Consider the following 18,389-nt stretch of genomic DNA (forward strand, 5'->3'; position numbering starts at 1 on the left):
AGCTTTGCTGTAGTCACACTTGTGTCCAGTGCCAAGGCAGTGCCCTTTGCCTTGCTGATTAAGCTGAGAAATTTGAAATTTTTGAACAAATTCCTGTCTTTTTCCCTCTGGTTTTCCTGATGCTGTCAGGGGGATGTGCAGGGATATTTTAACTTAGTTCCCGCAGGGCAGAGAGTACGCAGCTGATAAGGGTGAAAGACAATCCAGTGACTTGGCTAAGAGTGGGCCTCATGCTGGAACCAAACTTAGTGGATGTGCATCCCCGCTCTGACACAGATTGACTGTGTGCCTTGGGTTAAATTACTCAACTTCTCAGACTTTTCCCTCTGAGAACACATCTTTAAAATGTGTCTGTTGAAAGAATTACATTGGTTACTAGAAAGTGATCAAGTCAGAGCAATTTCTCAGTGCACCTTGTCTGCTTGGTTCTGCAGACATCTCCTGCGTGTAAGCTTTACTCACCGTGGGAATCGTGTATGTGTCTCCCTCTGGGAGGCCCGTGGAAGTCTGGACCTGCCTCCTCTGCAGCTCTTTGCATGGGGACATCCTGGGTTGGCCTGTTGCCCCAGCTTCTCCATCTGTTTTTGTGTTCCCGCAAAAGAGGAACCCCTGGGCTTCAAGCTGCTCCTCTTTCCTGCTAATCACCTGGCTTAGCCACTAGGTCTAGAAAAGGCCCCAGGGAAAAGTGATGTTATTTTCAGCCTGACTGACCAGATGCAAAGCATCCCCAGGCCAGGAGAAAGAACAGCCTTCCCCAGAGAGGAGAAATCCTTGTGCATAGCCCTGGGACACTGCGTGTAAAGGAAACATTAGCGGCCCTGTGAGACTAAGCGGAGAAAGAAAGTGGAGATGGCCGGTAATCCAAGAAAGGAAGAAAACTGTCCAGTGTCCTGGGCTGGCCAGAGGAAGCCCCCTGAGGCCCTCAAGTCCACTTTGCTATAAGGCCCTGCTAGGCAGGCACTCTCATCCAAGTCACTGTGTTCTGTATCCTCCCTGCACATGCCCACCTACCCCGTCTGTGAATGGGGTTAAAGTCATGAGTTGCTCTCACTGGAAACTTCACCTGGTAATTTCAGGGAAATGTAATTCCATTACTATTTACCGAATACCCACAAAGTACTGGGCAGTCCCAGGAATCCTGAGAACCAACAGTGCACAGTCTCATCCCAGAAAAATAATCCTGCCTGCTTCTGAGCATCCTCTTTTCTGCGGAGTCGGCTTCTGGGTTCGCATCCTTAAAAAACATCAACACTTCCCCGTATTAAGGCTCCCGCTGGGCCCCAGGGACCTCGGTGAAAAGCTGAAGATTTAAGGGGCGGGGAAGGGGAGAACTCCGGAGGTAAGAAAGGACGGAGGGGAAGGAATTAGGCGCGTTTCCCCCTTCTCATCCAGTTTTAATCCAGAGTTGGTTATGTCCCCTGGCAGACTCTGGCGGTCCAGAGACTCTTCCAGGAACAGCCTGGCATCCTGGCCGTGGACTTTGGCTCGTCCGCGCCTGCTTCCTCCCCGCTGCTCCCCACCCCCGGCTCCTGCCTTTCTCAGGGGCGTGTCCTGCTCCACCTCCCTCTCACTGTGGTCCACTCAGCTGGTTACGGCGGCGGCGGCAGAACAGCGGCGCAGCCAGCAGGAGCGAGAGCAGCGGCAGCTCGGGTTTCCACGACTGGAGCGACTGGAGCGGCGGCGGCGGCGGCTCCGGGCAGCAACAGCGCTGGGCAGGAGTAGCAGGACGAGGGGGCGGGGTCGGTGCCGGCCACTCTGAGCCAGAGAAGGACCGGGCTCCCCGGGCCGGGACTCCACTGCTGAGGAACAACCTCTTGCTGGCGGGGTGAGGGGGTGGCACCGAGCTGGGGATGCCTTGGCGGGGAAGCATGTGCGGGAACAGCTAGAGGCCTCCTTTTCGGGGCAGGTAATTGTTTGTTCCAAGGGTAGAGTGCTCGGGACCATGACAAGCTTCCGCCTGGACTTCGGGGAGGTGGAAACTTTCCTGGACCGGCACCCTGAGTTGTTTGAAGATTACTTGATGCGCAAGGGAAAGCAGGAGATGGTGGAGAAGTGGCTGCGGAGGCACAGTCAGGGTCAGGGCGCTCCGGGCTCCAGGCCTGCTCCACCTGGCACGGGTGGCGTGGCCCAGGGCAGTGGCAGAGGCGGCAGCAGCGTTGGTGGCAGCACCGGAGCAGATGGTTCTGCCAGCAACCAGCCCACTCCTGGCGGTGGGGACAGTGGCGGGGTTCCCTTGAGTCCCAGCTGGGCCAGTGGCTGCCGAGGCGACGGGAGCCTGCAGCGAAGAGCTTCTCAGAAAGAGCTGAGGAAGAGTTTTGCCCGCTCCAAGGCCATCCATGTGAACAGGACCTATGATGAACAGGTGACCTCCCGGGCCCAGGAGCCCCTGAGCAGTGTTCGGCGGAGGGCGCTTCTCCGCAAGGCCAGCTCTCTGCCCCCGACCACAGCTCACATCCTCAGTGCCCTGCTAGAGTCAAGAGTGAATCTGCCTCAGTACCCGCCTCCAGCCATCGACTACAAGTGTCACCTCAAAAAGCACAATGAGCGTCAGTTCTTCCTGGAACTGGTCAAGGACATCTCCAATGACCTTGACCTCACCAGCCTGAGCTACAAGATCCTCATCTTTGTCTGTCTCATGGTGGATGCTGACCGCTGCTCTCTCTTCCTAGTGGAAGGGGCAGCTGCTGGCAAGAAGAGCTTGGTCTCCAAGTTCTTTGACGTGCATGCAGGAACCCCACTGCTGCCCTGCAGCAGCACAGAGAACTCAAACGAGGTGCAGGTCCCCTGGGGCAAGGGTATCATTGGCTATGTCGGGGAGCATGGAGAAACCGTCAACATTCCTGATGCCTACCAGGTAGGACTTTGCGCTGTCTTGTCTTCCCCAAGCCTCCTGCCTCGGGAGCTAAGCTTTCCCTTACCCTTTGGCATCCAGGAATACCATTCATTTAGACTCTTCACGACGTAATCTTGCTATTTAAATTTCATCTTTGAGTTTAGACTTGTTAGAATGTTACAACATCATCTCTGATGTAATGGTCTTTTCCTGACACACAGTAGCTTATGGGAAGTACACATATGATGTACTGTAGTGATATTACATATTTCCCTGCCAAAGGACTCTGTCATTATATTAGTTTATGGTTTTTAGAGTGCTAGAGAAGCAAGTCTGCTCCAGAATTCCAGTGTTAAGTCTGAAGAAAAAAAGGGTATTTTGTGATCTGTCATGTTTTGGGAGACCATAATGCTTTTTTGTTCTCCAGTTCAAGGTTGGAATGGTAAAAGAGTACCTAAGTACTTCCCTATCTCCTTCTCTAGCTTAAACTTTCATGAGGTCCAAGGTAGGAAAGAGGAGGTAAAGGGAGAAAAGTCAGAGAGGCCTCTGGCCCATATGTGCATCTTAGCGTCTATGGAATTGTTTCTGTTGTTGAACTTGGAGAGGTGGGACACATGGAAGGGTTAGTTATGCTTAGGCTTCTGTACAGCCTTATCTATAGCCAGCTTTCAACAGGACTCAGCAAGTAGTGTTTTAGCTTGTAAAACAAACAAAAAAAAAAATTGATAAAGTTTTAGCAGTCCAGAGGCAATCAGCAGGGTAAACATGCTTGGTTGATATGGAAAAGGAAAACCAACATGCAGTTGTCCAGTTTTCCTAACCTTTCATTTTCACAGTGATTTGAAGTAGTTATTAGATGCTGGATCTGAAAACCAGTCAGTTTTCATTTCTTCAGTACTTACTTACTACACATGATGAAACTGTCATTTTCTATGAGACTTCTTCAGAGTTCATAAGAATTAAAAGTTCTTATCCTTGATCATCAATGTTTGGGAGTGATTTGGTGACTACTGCTTCCAGGTGTGTCATGGAGGTGTATGTGCCTCACAAGAGTTTGGCTTCTGTCAATCAGAATAGCAAAAGTGGTTGACAGGAACACTAAATATAAAATTGTCTCTATTTCATCTGAAAGCTTAAAATTTTACATGGAAAACTGACTAAGTTGTAGTAAAACAAATGTCATATTTTTGTGAGATGTCTGCCAAACACAACCCTAAGGGATGCCTATCAAAAAACCATTTCTGTAGTCCTTTGTTGTAGATTATTCATTATTCATTTATCCTTCTTGAAGACATTTGTGGTTTAGATACAGCAGCCAATTAATGATTTTCAACAAGTGTCTGTTTCTCTACAATCTTAAGCCATGGGAAGAAATACAATAACTTAGTAATTGATATGTTGAAGATTCTGTAAAATATTAGTAATCTGTTGCTAATTTTTTTCTATTACAATATTTCCATATCCTTATTGTGTGCTTGGACTAAAAAAAGTACCTTTCTATTTGGAGAATACTTATTCAAATCTTTGCTTTTTATTGTGTTTCCCTTTCTGGTTCATTCTCAATTGATTTTTCTCTTATTTCTATAGCTTTTGTTTCTAATTGTCCTCTCTTAACCCCTAACTTTTATTTAATGCTGTTCATATACTGCCCTTTCTTCAAGAGTATAATTCTTGGCCTCTTCGGCAGTTAGCTCGTCTTCCTGCTGCCTGGAATTGTGGCTGTGGGGGTTATCACAGGCAATGAAAATCAGGTTTCCAGCAGCTGTTGCTTCCTGTGAGCTCTGTCCTTTCTGTGCAGAGTGTAAAGCAAACTTGCTGTTTAATATTTGGACTCTGATTTTGGGAGTTTTTCCCCTTTCCCTCCAGTGTAGTATGATGGCTATAAGTAAGACCAGCTTTTGGAGGGTTGAAAAAGGCAAGGAAGGGAAGTATGCTGCATGAATCGGGGGCTTAAGATCTTTCATCTGCTTTCATTTTGTCCTGTTAGAAAGTTTCTTTTTCTCCTTCAGTGGTTTCTACAGTGTATATATGTAGTTTTAATTTGGTAGTGTTTTGCTTAATTTTATTTATGGTACTGTTCTTCAATAAAACTGCCTTTTTCTTTATTTTACTATGCACTGCTATTACCATTGTTGTGACCTAGGGAGAATTCTTTGTCTCTCAGAGTCTCAATTTTCCCATCAACAAAATGAAAATAATAACACCTACCTAGCAAGGCTTACTGAGAAAATAAGATGAAATATTACACTGAAGTCCCTAAAACAATACCTGGCACAGTGCAATTACTAAAGAAATGGTAGTGGTCAGTGATGATGATGATACCTAGTTTGCTAGTATGCTTTCTCTTTATTTCATTTGAAGTTGTTTTTCTCCTTATCTGGGACTAATAGGAACTCAGCACATTCTGACCAGCCAAATCTTTCCTGGAGCCATGCTCCACTCTTAAATTAAGTATTTTAGAACCAACTTCCCTTCGAGGAAAATAAAAATAGGTATTCTTCCACTCCCTACTTAAGATTCTCCTAAATGTGGCTACTAACTCTTGACTAGATCCTGTCTAGTCTATCAAATGTTCTACACTTGGTTCCTTTTAGTAATTCATGAAACATAAACTTTCTAGAGTTGAGTTAATGTAGTATCCTTCCCCAGTTCTAGCATTCCCCCTGTCTTTTCCATTTCCTGGTCTTCAAGAGTTCGCATAGTGGAATCTAACAACCTTCCAAATGCATGCTTTTATTTTAATGGGTTTTAATTCATATCATGTATATAAACATCTTGGCATTTTATGTAAAAATTACTTAGCTTCTTATAAACTAATATAGTATATCTTGAAGATGTTCCTTTTTTTGTCTTTTCGAGACAGGGTCTCATTATGTAGTTCACACTGGCCTTGAACTCACTTTGTAGCCAAGGCTGGCCTCGAGATGTTTCTGCTTTGATTCAGTTTGTGTGCTTTTTATTTCAGGAGATGAGATTTGTTTCATACAGAATTTTAAATTTTAATCATTTGAGAGATTAATGATCTTATTCATTGGGGGCTCATAATATGAGCAAGAAAAAGGCATTGCAGACACTTAGGAAATTGTGATAATACGCAAGCATTCTGAGTTAAGGATAGTATATTCATTGAAATACTGAAGTTTAATAAAACTTTGGCAGTACCTCCCTCTGTTTATTTAATTGTTTTGCATTACTTTTCTTAATTAGTCCTAAAAGAGACTTGAAATTAGGAGATTAATAAAGAATTGCAAGTGGAAAAACAAATTAATTCTAAGCATGCAGTATGATGATAGTGGCTATAATTTACATTTTCTCCCTGAGTTATAAGTTATTAAACAGCTCACTTTAATATAGTAATGAATAAATTGCCCTCAAGAGGTTGAAAATAAGGGCACTCAAGTAACAGGTGTTCTCTTTGGAAATATTTTTAGCATTCAGAATATAATACTTTAAACATTAATAAAAAGTATGAGTTGAATTTGTGTGAGTGTTGATAATGATGATACAGGTGTTTGATGGGCTTGTGTCTGAAAAGCAGCAGAATGTTTTGTTATGTGAAGGGAGAGGAGGAAAGGGATGACGCAGAAGAGTTCCAGGTGTGCTAGCCTTTCAGAAGACCTGATCTGTTTACATAACAGATTCATTTGTTCATCAGACTCAGCGGAGAGGCACTGAGAGCCCCTTATGCCCCGTGCGTCAAGAGGGCAGGTTTCCGTGTGCAAAGGTGGAAGGACATGCTTCCTGTCCTCCAGATGCTTATAGTCCTGGGCCATGTACTCTACACAGACAGTTAGTAGTGATCTGTATTTACATGGCAAAACCAAATGGTATTTCTCTTGGAGGAGAGTGGATTCATTATGTGACTTTGCTTATGAGAGAAGACTTTATACAAGAGGTACCATTCAAGCTGTAAGAAGAGTTAAAATTCCCAGTTGGAGATGGTTATGCAGTGAGGGAAAGTGAACCAGATACTGCCAAATGGTTTAGAGAGACAAAGTGATGAACAAGTATAAGGCATGTAGAGGAGACAGTGAGTGCTCTAATTTGCTGAAATTATTGCTATAACTATTTCTATCTCTATCTCTATATCATCGATATCTATATAGATATAGATATCTATCTATATCTGTATATATATATATATATATATATATATATATATATATCAGAAGTGTGCAAAAGAAGGAAAGACCTTGAACACTTGGCTGAAGATTTTGCTAACAGTAGGCCACAGGAGTCCTTAAAAACATTTTCACAAGATCAAAGTGGTGTTTGGGGTAATTTGGTGATGATGGCTGAATGGATTGAACAGGGAACAGGTAGGAAAATAATTAGAAGTCTATTACAATGCAACAATGAACAATTGAACTAAAGAAGCAATATTGAGAATGGGTAGCAGGGGACAGATGGACAGTGTCTTTCAGGTGTGGATTTGAGATAGAAGGGAGCAAAATCAAGAATGACTCAGATTCTATGCTGGAGAGATACGGAGAAGATAATACATTTATCTAAAAAGGCAGTGGAGCTTGGTTAAGGGAAAGAATTATAAGTAGGTCTAACAATGTAATTAGTAGATCCCATTGTGAAATGAGAAAGGAGGCTCCAGTTGGGAGTGAAGAAGTCAGTCTACCCTTTTGAAAATCTGCTTTCTGAACAAGAGCAACTTCCAGACTGGCAACCCTAAGCGATCACAGTTGGGAAATTCTTGGTATCTTCATTCGAAAGGTGTCTCTTGAGTGGAGATGATTGCAACCATGCACCAGCCAGGTGGTGTTGAGCATGTACCTGACTTCCCATATCCCCACCCGGACCCCATCCCGGAGCAAAAGGCAGTGGCTGACATGGTGTCTGTGCCCCCAGTGGGTATGATCTGGTTGCTGTCCTGGTCTCATAGGAAGGGTGAGACGGGAAGGCTGTGTGGGACCTAGACCACTAGGGGAAAGTGATCAGATACCCAAGAACCAGTCCTTGGCAGAGATTAGAAGGGGAGATTGAATGTCAGTCAAGGCTGTAGGCTCTATCCTCGTACTCCATTGTTCCACTGGATTTAACCTTCAAAATACAAATTCAAACATCGAATTTTTAAGAATTTTATACAAGGTTGCACTAACCTTCAAGTAACCCCTTCTCCCACCAACTGCACTGGTCATATGTTCATGAAATTGGCCCTGGCCCAGATTATCAGTCATATTGGGTCGAGGGTGGCTATGTTCAAATTTATTCCAGCCTGGTGTCTACTGCAGCCCTTCACTTTGTCTCAGCTCCATCCTAGTTAAATTATGTGCTATTTTCAATGCCTAAATAGGCTTCTCTATTTTTGCAATTTGCATTCCTTTCCTGGAACTACTTTTGATGATCTTCTGGATGATCTTTGCCCATTCAAGTCCTATGTGCCTTTTCTTGTTATAAGAAGGAAAAGCTGATTGCTTGTCCTTGAGAGGAGATGGAAAACAAAACAAAAATTATGCTCGAAGTTTTATTTAAGGGTACATTGTACTATAGTGATAAGTCCATATTAATTGTACATTAACTAACTATAGTGGTATTTAATAATTAATTTTCATTGAATTTCACTTTAATATCATTTTAGAATAATCACCATTGAAGTAAATATGTTAAAGGTGTTGGCCCTCGAAGGAGTTACTTTTAGATATCTAGACAATACAACAACAAAAGTATTTCTGTCCCAAGTGAGGTAGTGCTGATGGATGTGTTCCAGAGTTCTGTGATTGAGTTGTGGAGATCTGCTTAACAGGTAGATGATGACCCTACTTCAAGCCTAGTTTTCTAAAGAAGTTTCATGAAATCTTATTTCAGCTTTGCACAATATGTTTTAAAAATTCCCTGAAGCCCATAAATAAGTTCACTAGTCCAGAGCCAGAACTGATTTTGTGGTTGCAGCAGGAAACATTTGCTATTTCAACCCCTCTTCCTGAAAGACATTTGATCATTATAAACAGAGTGATGAATTACATTTGCTGCTTTGTAGATGAGGATAGATTACAGAAAAGTACAGTTTCTCCAAAATCCTGGAGAAGTATTTTAAGGTTAACTTAATTTTTTCCTAAACCGTAAACTAAATGCTAACTAATCCGACCAATGTATTTTGGTCTGTGAGGTTTTGGCCACCTGTTTATTTACAAGGTAGGCTTAATTTGGACACTAGCATTTCATATTTAATATTGTGTGGGGGAGGCTTATGAAGTTTTCCTCTGAAACAGCTTTGAGTTATTTTGTAGGAAAATCAGCAAGATCCTTGAGGTACAGTACTTGATACTTTAGTCACTTATTTTCAGGGTAATATTTGCAATGTAACCACATTCTTTCGGCTAGTGGTATGAATCATAAAAAAGGCAGTTTAATCATAAGAGAGTGGGTTGGGTTTCTAATATTTTAGGAGAAAATTTGGTTAGCAGTCATTTATAGATATTAAGGCTAAACTTATTTATTTTTAGAATTAAAATAGTAGAGAAAGTTTCCTAGGATTAAAAAAGTGTACTTTCTATAATTCTAAGGCTTTCTTATTTTTTTTTTTGTTCTTGTTTTTTTGTTTTTTTGTTTTTCTCCGGTACCGGGAACCGAACTCACGACCTTGCGCTTGCCAGGCAGACGCTTTTGCCGCTGAGCTAAATCCCCAGCCCCTAAGGCTTTCTTATTAATTGGTTGGTTCAACTAAATAGTCTCACATATTAATGATCAATTGTGATACCTATCATAAAATATAGTATTAGGCTGGTGCAACTTTAGGGCAAGAAATCTCTTTCACCTGAGTGAAAGAATGAATAAATTATAATTTAAAAAAAAAATCTCATATTAGGTAGAGGGAAGCTCTGCTTTTGATTAACAATAACCCCATTTCTTGGAGTGCTGATTGTGAGCCAGGCATTAGCTCATTAGCAAGCATTTTCATTTGATCCTCCCAACAGTCCCTCATTTTGTAGAAGAGGAGACTGAGGTTGGCAGGGATTAAGTAATTTACTCAAAATGACTCAGGAGGTGAGGGAGGGAGCTGGGATTCAAACAGATCTGTGCTCTGCACGTGCTTCATGCCCAGCCACTCCTGGGGAGGATTCTGAACCACTAACTACTGAATGCACATTCATGCCCACCCCTTGGCTCTCTCCTTTTCTCTGCCGGCCTAAACTCTCTTACCTTTTGAAGTTCATCTGCAAGAGACTCTTGTCAATTCCTACCCTGTGACACTCAAACTGGACATGATTTCTCTCCCCTTTGAACTTCTGTGGTACTTCAATGTACTCATTCTTCTATCTTAGAAGTGTAGTTGTTTGGGCCGGGGATATAGCTCAATGGCACAAGTGCCTGCCTGGCAAGCACAAGATCCTGAGTTTGATTCCAGGTACCCCCCCCCAAAAAAGTATAGTTGTTTGAGTACTTGTGTTAAATGATTTCTTAAACCTGAACTTTTTGAGAACTAAATCATGACTTCTGCACTTCACTTATGCTGCAGTAGATCCTATATAGGACTTAATACAAGGGTGATGAAAATATACAACGAATGCTTAGATAAAACAATTGCTGTAGAAGACACATTGTCACTAGTCCCCCTAAATATTCCTCTGTTCAAACACACTTATCCCATTCTTCTTGCCACTCTTTGAAGCAAATCTGGAAGTCCTCTTTGGTGAGTGTCTTTTTGTGGTGTGATCAGTAACGTAGTGAATGCCTCCACCAAGCGGACACACCAAGTACCATCCAGTGGAAAGCCAGTCTTCTAAAAATACTACAGTGTGATGTCATTCACCTGTCTCTGGATCTGGCCTTGTGTGACTCCTACCTCTTCTCTAAAGTCAGAATGATCATGAAAGGTAAACATTTGTGAATGGATTAAGGAAATCAAGGCAGGCACAACAGCACCCCTAAAGAATTATAAAGGAGGACTTCCAGAACTGCTTCAGAAATTGGCAAAAATGATGGGATAAGTATGTTTGAAGAGAAGGCTAGTATATTGAGAAGGACTAATGGCAATGTGTCTTTAACTGTGATAAATTTTAAAACTTTAAATATTCACCGTATTCTTTGATCCCACTTCATGCATAGTCTCTTATTTGACTGAGTAGTTATTTGACTGATACCTACCTTTGTCAGTTTATATGCCTGCAAAGCAGAAAGTTCAGCCTGCACAGGTAAGGTAGACAGACCAATCAGGAAATTCATCCTTTAAACACATCTTTTAATTCTTTGGCCTTTATCTTGAAGATTTTTCTCAGATAGGGTTTATGAAGGCTAGAAAACTAGTAACTATCTGAACTGCTTGTCTGCGTTAATCAAGTCATCACATTAATTGCCGTATCCATACTTTTTTTGCATTTTTTTGTTTGTGTTTTTCTTTTACCCCATTCAATGCTATGGAGAGAGCAGACTGATACTAGTGCTAGCTATCAACACCCTTCCCTCTACAAAGTTCTAAGAATGGCATAGGATGGAGCCTGCCTTCTATGGCTAGTTGAATTTTCTAGTTTTTTTATGATTACCTCATTCAGATAGTATGCCTTCTTGAAGATAAAATAGCCTGTATAGTATAAAGTCTGGCAAATGTTAGTGGTTTTTTTTTTTTTTTGCAAAGGAAGTAGGAAATTTTGTTGACCAAATTTGTAATTATTTTTCAGGAACATTGCACTTTCAAGTTTATTGATTACAAATCTTATGCTTCATATATTCTCAAAAAGTCTTATAAAAATTTAAACTTCTAAGATGGTTGTATTTATAGTCTACTCTTTTCAAGTCATAGTTATTAGATATCCAGAGGCCGTCAGCAGGACAAAGCTAACCTTTTCTCTTTTGTTACTTGTACGTATCACCAACAAATTGGGCTGATTACTACTTTCCTTCCTCTTCCCACCTCCTGAACTGCTACCCCTAGATGTAAAGAGGAGGACGCAACACTAAAACGAGAAAGAATTTGTAGGAGAGGATCTGCCCAGCAGAGATGTGGCCTGGGGAGAGGAACTGAGCCACTGGTAAACTATGACCTAGCTATGATGTGACCTGGAAGAGGGAGAGAGGGATCTGTTAAGGAAACATTACCTCCACCTCCTCCCAATGCCACTTCCAGGAGTCAGCTTCCTGGCACAGGATAAGGCAGCAAGAGGTGGTAAATGCATCAGCAGAGCAAAATGAGATCTATCCAGCACAGCTGTGTTTATTACTAGTTCTCTAACTAATGATGAGTGTGTAGAGACCATGTCAAATAGGAATAGGTTTGTTTGAATTGCATACTACATTTCGTTGTACGGAAGCATGATGCTCTGAACCTATTGAAAACAGTTCAGAAATGTGCTAATGATGTTTGACTGCCTCATTCTTTCCAAATATATATTTTTTTCTGTTTTGTTTTGTTTTGTTTTTGAGATAAGGTCTCACTGTGCAGTCCAAGCAAGTTTCAACTCACTATGTAGCCCAGACTGGCCTCAAATTTGTGATCCTCCTGCCTCAACCAGGTGCTTTCTTTATTCTTGTGAGATTTCTTTCTTTCTTTCTTTCTTTCTTTCTTTCTTTCTTTCTTTCTTTCTTTCTTTCTTTCTGCTTTTTGAGATAGGGTCTCGCTATGTAGTGCAGGAGTTCAGGCTGGCCTTGAACTCACATCAGTCCTCTTGCCTCAGTCTCTGAAGTGCTGGGATTACAGGCATGTACCACTAATGTTATTCTTGGTACTCTATATGCCCAAAGAAACTCCAGAGATAGAAGCCTGGGCCAAAAATGCTTAGAGTGAAGAGATAACTTTGGTTCACTTTATTAAATCTTTCCCCTGCACAATCTAATTAAACTAATTTGTTTGAAAATTCAACTCTTTACTAATCACATTGCTGTAAAAAAAATAAGAATGTAATAGAACATACTGTAAACTTGGAATTGGGAATCTTGGTTTTTGTTCTCAGTTATGCTTACATTTTTCTCAGCTAGAAAAGTGATAATATGTTGGGATGTGGCTATTCTATAGTGTTTTGTAAGGCTCAGGTCATCAAATCTGATCATTATATTCTCTTGAGATAATAGAAAAGCATTTTCAAAAGGATAAAGTAAACAGCGCAAGGAAGTCATTATTAATGATTTACAATGCTCATTCCACAGTTTCTGGGAGCTGACTGTGGAAAGGATCTTGCACACGCAAAGGGCTTTTTATCTAAAATGTGGTAGTACTTCTGTTTACCATTCTCTTGTTTTCTGTGTTCTTAATGCTTTGACATTGTGGTATTCTGGAGAGAGTGTCTCACCCAAGGCTAGCTAATTCCCAAAGAGAGCAAAAGACTTCCCTTTGAGGATGCTTTTGATATATACCACCCGAATCCAGATCCATACCCCCAATCATCCCTCTATCAAATGTTCACATGCCAAACAATACTCCTGTTGCCCTATGTTATTGAAGGACCAACCACTCTGACATCAACAACTGTGGACCATACTTGTCCCCCAGAGGCCAGCTAGATTGTTCATCTAGCCAATCCTATACTTCCCCAGTGTAGTTTCCCTGCCTCATCCATTCCTTCCCTTGAGAATCCCAGTAATACCCTTCCTGCTTGTGTCAACTGTCTGACCCTGATTCTTCCGAGTGGAGCCTTGTGTGGCATACTGAGCTCCCTATTTTCAGGGTCTGTGAGTAGAAACTTCTTTCTTTATGAAAATCATTTCTGTATCTTTGTGTCTTACCATACCTGATTCAAACAAACCTTATGTTTGCACATGCACATGTATATGACACCATCATACATACATGATATCTTATACATAGGTAATGATTTTTTTAAAATATAAAATATGTACTTTATTTTTTTTAATAGTCAGATACTTTAAATGAAAATTAAGTATGAGGATTTACTGGTCATAGTGCACATTTTTCATTTGACAAGCACAGGTATGTTGAGTTTCTTTTTGTAACTGATCAATATGCTCATTTTATTGTATAACATGTAATACCAAAAGTGTTTTCTGGGCTTTTAAAAATTTATCTATTTATTTTAAAGTGAATAAAAAATAATAAAAAAATTAGAAACAATGCAGAATTTCAAAAAACAAAATGATATGAATTGAACAATTGTATATTGTTGTTATATTGTTATATTGCATATTGTTGTCTTCAAAGTAGTTGTTCAGCCGGGAGTGGTGGTGCACACGTGTAATCCCAGCACTCAGGAGGCTGAGGCAGGAGGATCGTTGAGAGCTCAAGGCCAGCCTGGGCTACAAAGTGAACTCAAGGCCAGCCTGAAATGCATAGTGACACCCTGTCTCTAAAAGACAAAAAACAAACAAAAAAGTAGTTGTTCAGATCACCAGATATAAGCATGCAAAATTGATAAAAAAAAAATTAAGCATTAACTTCTCTTTTTTTAAAAAAGATTTTCAGATTTTTATTTCTGGAAGTTTTTTTCAATAAACCAATAGAAATTAGTAATACAATTATCTTAGCTTTCTTTTGTGTGTGTGTGTGTGTTTTCCCCCTTTCTTCTTTCTTACTTTTCTTCTTTCCCTTATGCCAGTGTTCTTTCCTTTTCAGCAGCTTCTTTCCCCTTCACAATATCCATTGTACCTTTTAGATTTTATTTACTCTATTGATGGGAGTGTAGACTGGTACAACCACTGTGGAAATCAGTGTGGAGATTCCTCACAAAACTAGGGTAGAGGTTCCATTCAGCCCAGCTATTCCCCTTCCGGGTATTTTTCCAGAAGAACTGAAAACATTATATCACAGCAATATATGTGCACCCATGTTTATAGAAGTGCAATTTGTAATAGCTAAATCTTGGAAATAACCCAAATGCCCATAAACTGAGGAATGAAAAAAAAAGTTGTGGTATTTTTATATAAGGGAGTATTACTCAGCTATAAAGAAAGATAAACTTGAGGCTTTTATAGCTAAATGGATGCAACTAGAGACCATATTCATAAGTGAAATAAATCAGACCCACATGTATAAACATTGTATATGTTGGGTTTTTGTGTTATAAATTCTTATATGAAGTCTCCAGACTGATCCTTTGAAAATTTTTGTTGAAATCCTGAGGATTTTAGAAAATGCCATTATTTAAATCAAGCCCTTGTAAACTAAATAAATTCTGGGCTGGGCGGGGTGGTGCATGCCTGTAATCCCAGAACTCAGGAGGCTAAGTCAGGAGGATTGCTGCGAGTTTGAGACCAGCCTGGGCTACAAAGTGAGCTGAAGGCCAGCCTGAACTGCATAGCGAGACCCTGTCTCAGACCAAAAAAAAAAAAAAAAAAACCTAAATAAATTCTGGTGAGTGACATTAAAGGGTAGGTGAACAGTGAGCCTCAGTTCTTATAAACAAGAAACAATCTTATTCTTCCTATACTCACAGAAGCATTTTTAAAATTTGAAACTTCCAATATGCTTGTATTTATAGTCTACCAAGAAATAATAATCTATTAGGCTAATGAAAGAATTTACTTTTAAACATGTTGAACATTTATTAAATAAAAGATAAGCTTTCTTAATGTTTCTCTGCTTGGAAATAGTATTAGTTTTAAGACTGTGCATTATCCATTTTATCAGGGACTCCTCCAGTGGACTTCAATCTCCTGCAAGGTGTTACAGCACTCAGTAAAAAGAAAGAGCAAGAGACAAAATGGTGATGCATTGGGGATCTGGGATGGCCAGCTGTTCATGGGAAGCAAAAAGCCATGAGGCAACTAGAATCTTGGTATTTATTTATGTTGAGGAAAATGGTGAGGGGATTATGACTGGATATGCTACACAAGTGGATAGGTAGGCAAGGCCTGTAAAAGAGGAAACAAACATTCTTGCAAAAGGATCAGGACAGCCTGGTTCAGGTTGTGGTTAAGGAGTAACTTGTTTTATCATCAATTCTGGGAAGGAATTTTCCTTGGAGTCACACAGGTCCCAGTGGAGATGTTATCTCATATCTTAGCCCCATAGTCTCATGGGCCACTTATCTGGGCTCAACTATGGCCATTGGTGAGGAGCAATGCTAGCCCAAAATGTCACCCACTTGCTTCCATGAAGAGATGTACACCCCCTCAGCCAGGGGGGCTCACTCTTTAAACCTAAGGCCAATATAGAGAAGTCGCTTTAAACCTCACTCTTTAAACCTAAGGCCAATATAGAGAAGTCACTTCTAAACAGCTTGCACTGCTAGCAAGTAAGCACAACCCCATTTGGGACTGGTGGATGGCGATATGGTTGTCCTGCACACTTTTCGCTTTGTAGTATCTATACTATTTTAGCAGATTATCACAATGATTTAACATTTACTTTTTTCAATTAAAAAATTAGATGGTATTCCCTTCTCATTTAAATAGCTGTGCACAGTTTAATGAGCTTACAATTTTTATAGATATTTGATAAGTTAATGTGCATGCTTACATATTTAAAGTCTAATAACAACTGTAATGGAGTTAAGAATGGTAGGCTTGGGATGATCCTGAGTTGCTAAGGAAACATTTCTACATTTTTATTCTTTTCTGAATAAAGTTCTCCAGAAATGTCAAGCTATAGTGAAGCTTCCTTTCAGTGGCCACTTTATGCTATCTCCTTTGCTGCCATAAAACTGCTGAGAGGGTGTGTACTCTGTGTAGTTAGTAGACCTGGTGACTTCTTCCTCCTCCTCCCCTTCCTTTTCCTCCTCTTCTTCTTTTTCTTCCTCTTCCTCTTTCTTCTCCTGCTTCTCTTTCTCCTTCTTCCCCTCCCCTCCTTCTTCTTATCCTCCTTCTCTTTTTCTCTTTCTTCCTTTCCCTGTCTCCTTCTACTTCTCCTTTTCCTCCTTCTACTCTCCCTCCTCCTCCTCTTCTTCCTCCAGCTCCTCCTCTCCTCTACTTTCTTCTCCTATTACTGTACTAGGTTCTGAGATTAGGTTAGCTCCAAGGGTTTAGCTAGTAATGCTGAACTAGGCCACTTAGAGGCCAAGGTCTTCTCATTTTCTCATAGAACAAGACAGGTAAAGGGCCATAGTGGATCTTCTCTACCATAGATGATGAAATGCTTTGTTCCCAGCACTTTCATCTCTCTAACATTCACAGAAAGAATTATCCAGGTTGGGAAGATGAAAGCAGACAGGAAGATATCAGCTATGACTTTCATATGACTGGACTGGGGCTTTGGTAAAATAGTAATGTTAGAGTTAATAATGGCAATGTTGAACAAAGGAGACAGATTCTGCTTTTCATATTTATTTCAATGACAGCAATGAAAAGGCACGTCAATGATTTGCTCAAGGGAATGAGCTCACACTGTGAGCTCTCTGAGGTAGAGGTGGTAATTTAAGTCAGACTAATGTGTATAAAGAGCCCAGTATCAAGTTTTTGATGACAGCAAGTGCACCGCCACTGCTACCACCTCCCTGTTCCTCCAGAAATACTTGTGTTTCTCTAGTCTGTCCTTACTTCTGGGAAGCCTCCTCCAAGACTGTCACTTTCTTGTTTGCACTCGAGGTACTTTTGTTTGTATTATCTACCACAGCCTGAGAAAACACTCACTCCTGAAGTAAGTGGTTCTAAAATCATCAATGACCAGTTTTCTTAAACAGCTAAGTGATATTTCCAAAGATAGTGATCATAGCAATTAATGTCCCGAAGCTCAAAGGAACAGTAACATCAACAAATAAATTCACTTAACATATCCCAAGCTCTTCTGAACATCTAGCTCTTGTTAACACCTCTCTTTGTCCTTTTGTCCTCCTCTATTTCTTCTTGCTCCCTTTTTTGTCTTGTGCTTTCCATCTCTCCTTTGCTGACATTCCACACCAATTGTTCTTTTTGTGTAAAGGCTTCTCCCAGTCATCCTCCAACTTCCTTTTTCTTCTCTTTCTACCCCATTTTTCCTCACTTCCTATGCTTTATTTTGCCTGTCCCTTCCATCATTCTCCTGTTTTGTTCATCTTTTCTTGCCCTACTTGACCTTCACATAAAACTTGTATGAAAATAGCCATTCATTTTTAGCTTTTAATTTCAAAATCTCACAGGCCTCCTTCAGAAAACAACTCTTTTTTTTATTGCCATATGGCCTATAATTGTATCCTTTTCAATTTTAAAATTGGGTACATGAAATATTTGTTTTTCTTTTTAAATACACAGAGTTTAATTACATTTTTAACTGCCACCCCATGTGGGCTGTGGTTGTATTTTATTTCCTGTGGGTCAAAGCTTTGCAATATAAGAAGGACCTTGCCCCTAAGAACATTATAAGTAGGACAAGTGATGAGGAAATTGATATTTAAACACTTGGTATATGACACCTAAGCTTTTATTAAAATGAGAACAATGATAAATATTCTTTCCTTGGTGTAGCTCAGCCTGGTACCCACCAAGAACTCTTAGCAACAGTAACATAGAAGTTTCCATGCCAGTAATTCTCAGGTTAATTGACTGAGGTCTTGTCTCTGTCAACCTGAAGTTCCTGATGGAGAATGTCCCCTGCAGGAGATCATTTTTATTTCTTTGTACACAAAAACAAATATTTCTCATCTTCCTGAGTCTACCAAGACTCACATGGAATTTAATCCATCTGTTATTATATTTCTTCTCTGTCAAAGTTTTAATGCTTCAAAACTTGCTTATTCTTTTGTAAAAT

General features: G+C 40.5%; 1 protein-coding gene across 1 annotated transcript in view; it reads left to right on the forward strand.

Moving 5' to 3' along the window:
- The first annotated feature begins 1,912 nt into the window (after window positions 1-1,912).
- Pde11a (phosphodiesterase 11A) overlaps window positions 1,913-18,389 on the forward strand; it is a 375,824-nt gene continuing 359,347 nt past the window's right edge. The window contains exon 1 of the mRNA XM_005373398.2: window positions 1,913-2,854. Coding sequence (XP_005373455.1) covers window positions 1,943-2,854 — 912 coding nt within the window. The 5' untranslated portion in view covers window positions 1,913-1,942. The remainder of the gene's footprint in view (window positions 2,855-18,389) is intronic.

The sequence above is a fragment of the Chinchilla lanigera genome, unplaced genomic scaffold, assembly GCF_000276665.1.
Source record: "Chinchilla lanigera isolate Chin_1 unplaced genomic scaffold, ChiLan1.0 scaffold00002, whole genome shotgun sequence".
In the NCBI taxonomy this organism is placed as follows: Eukaryota; Metazoa; Chordata; class Mammalia; order Rodentia; family Chinchillidae; genus Chinchilla; species Chinchilla lanigera.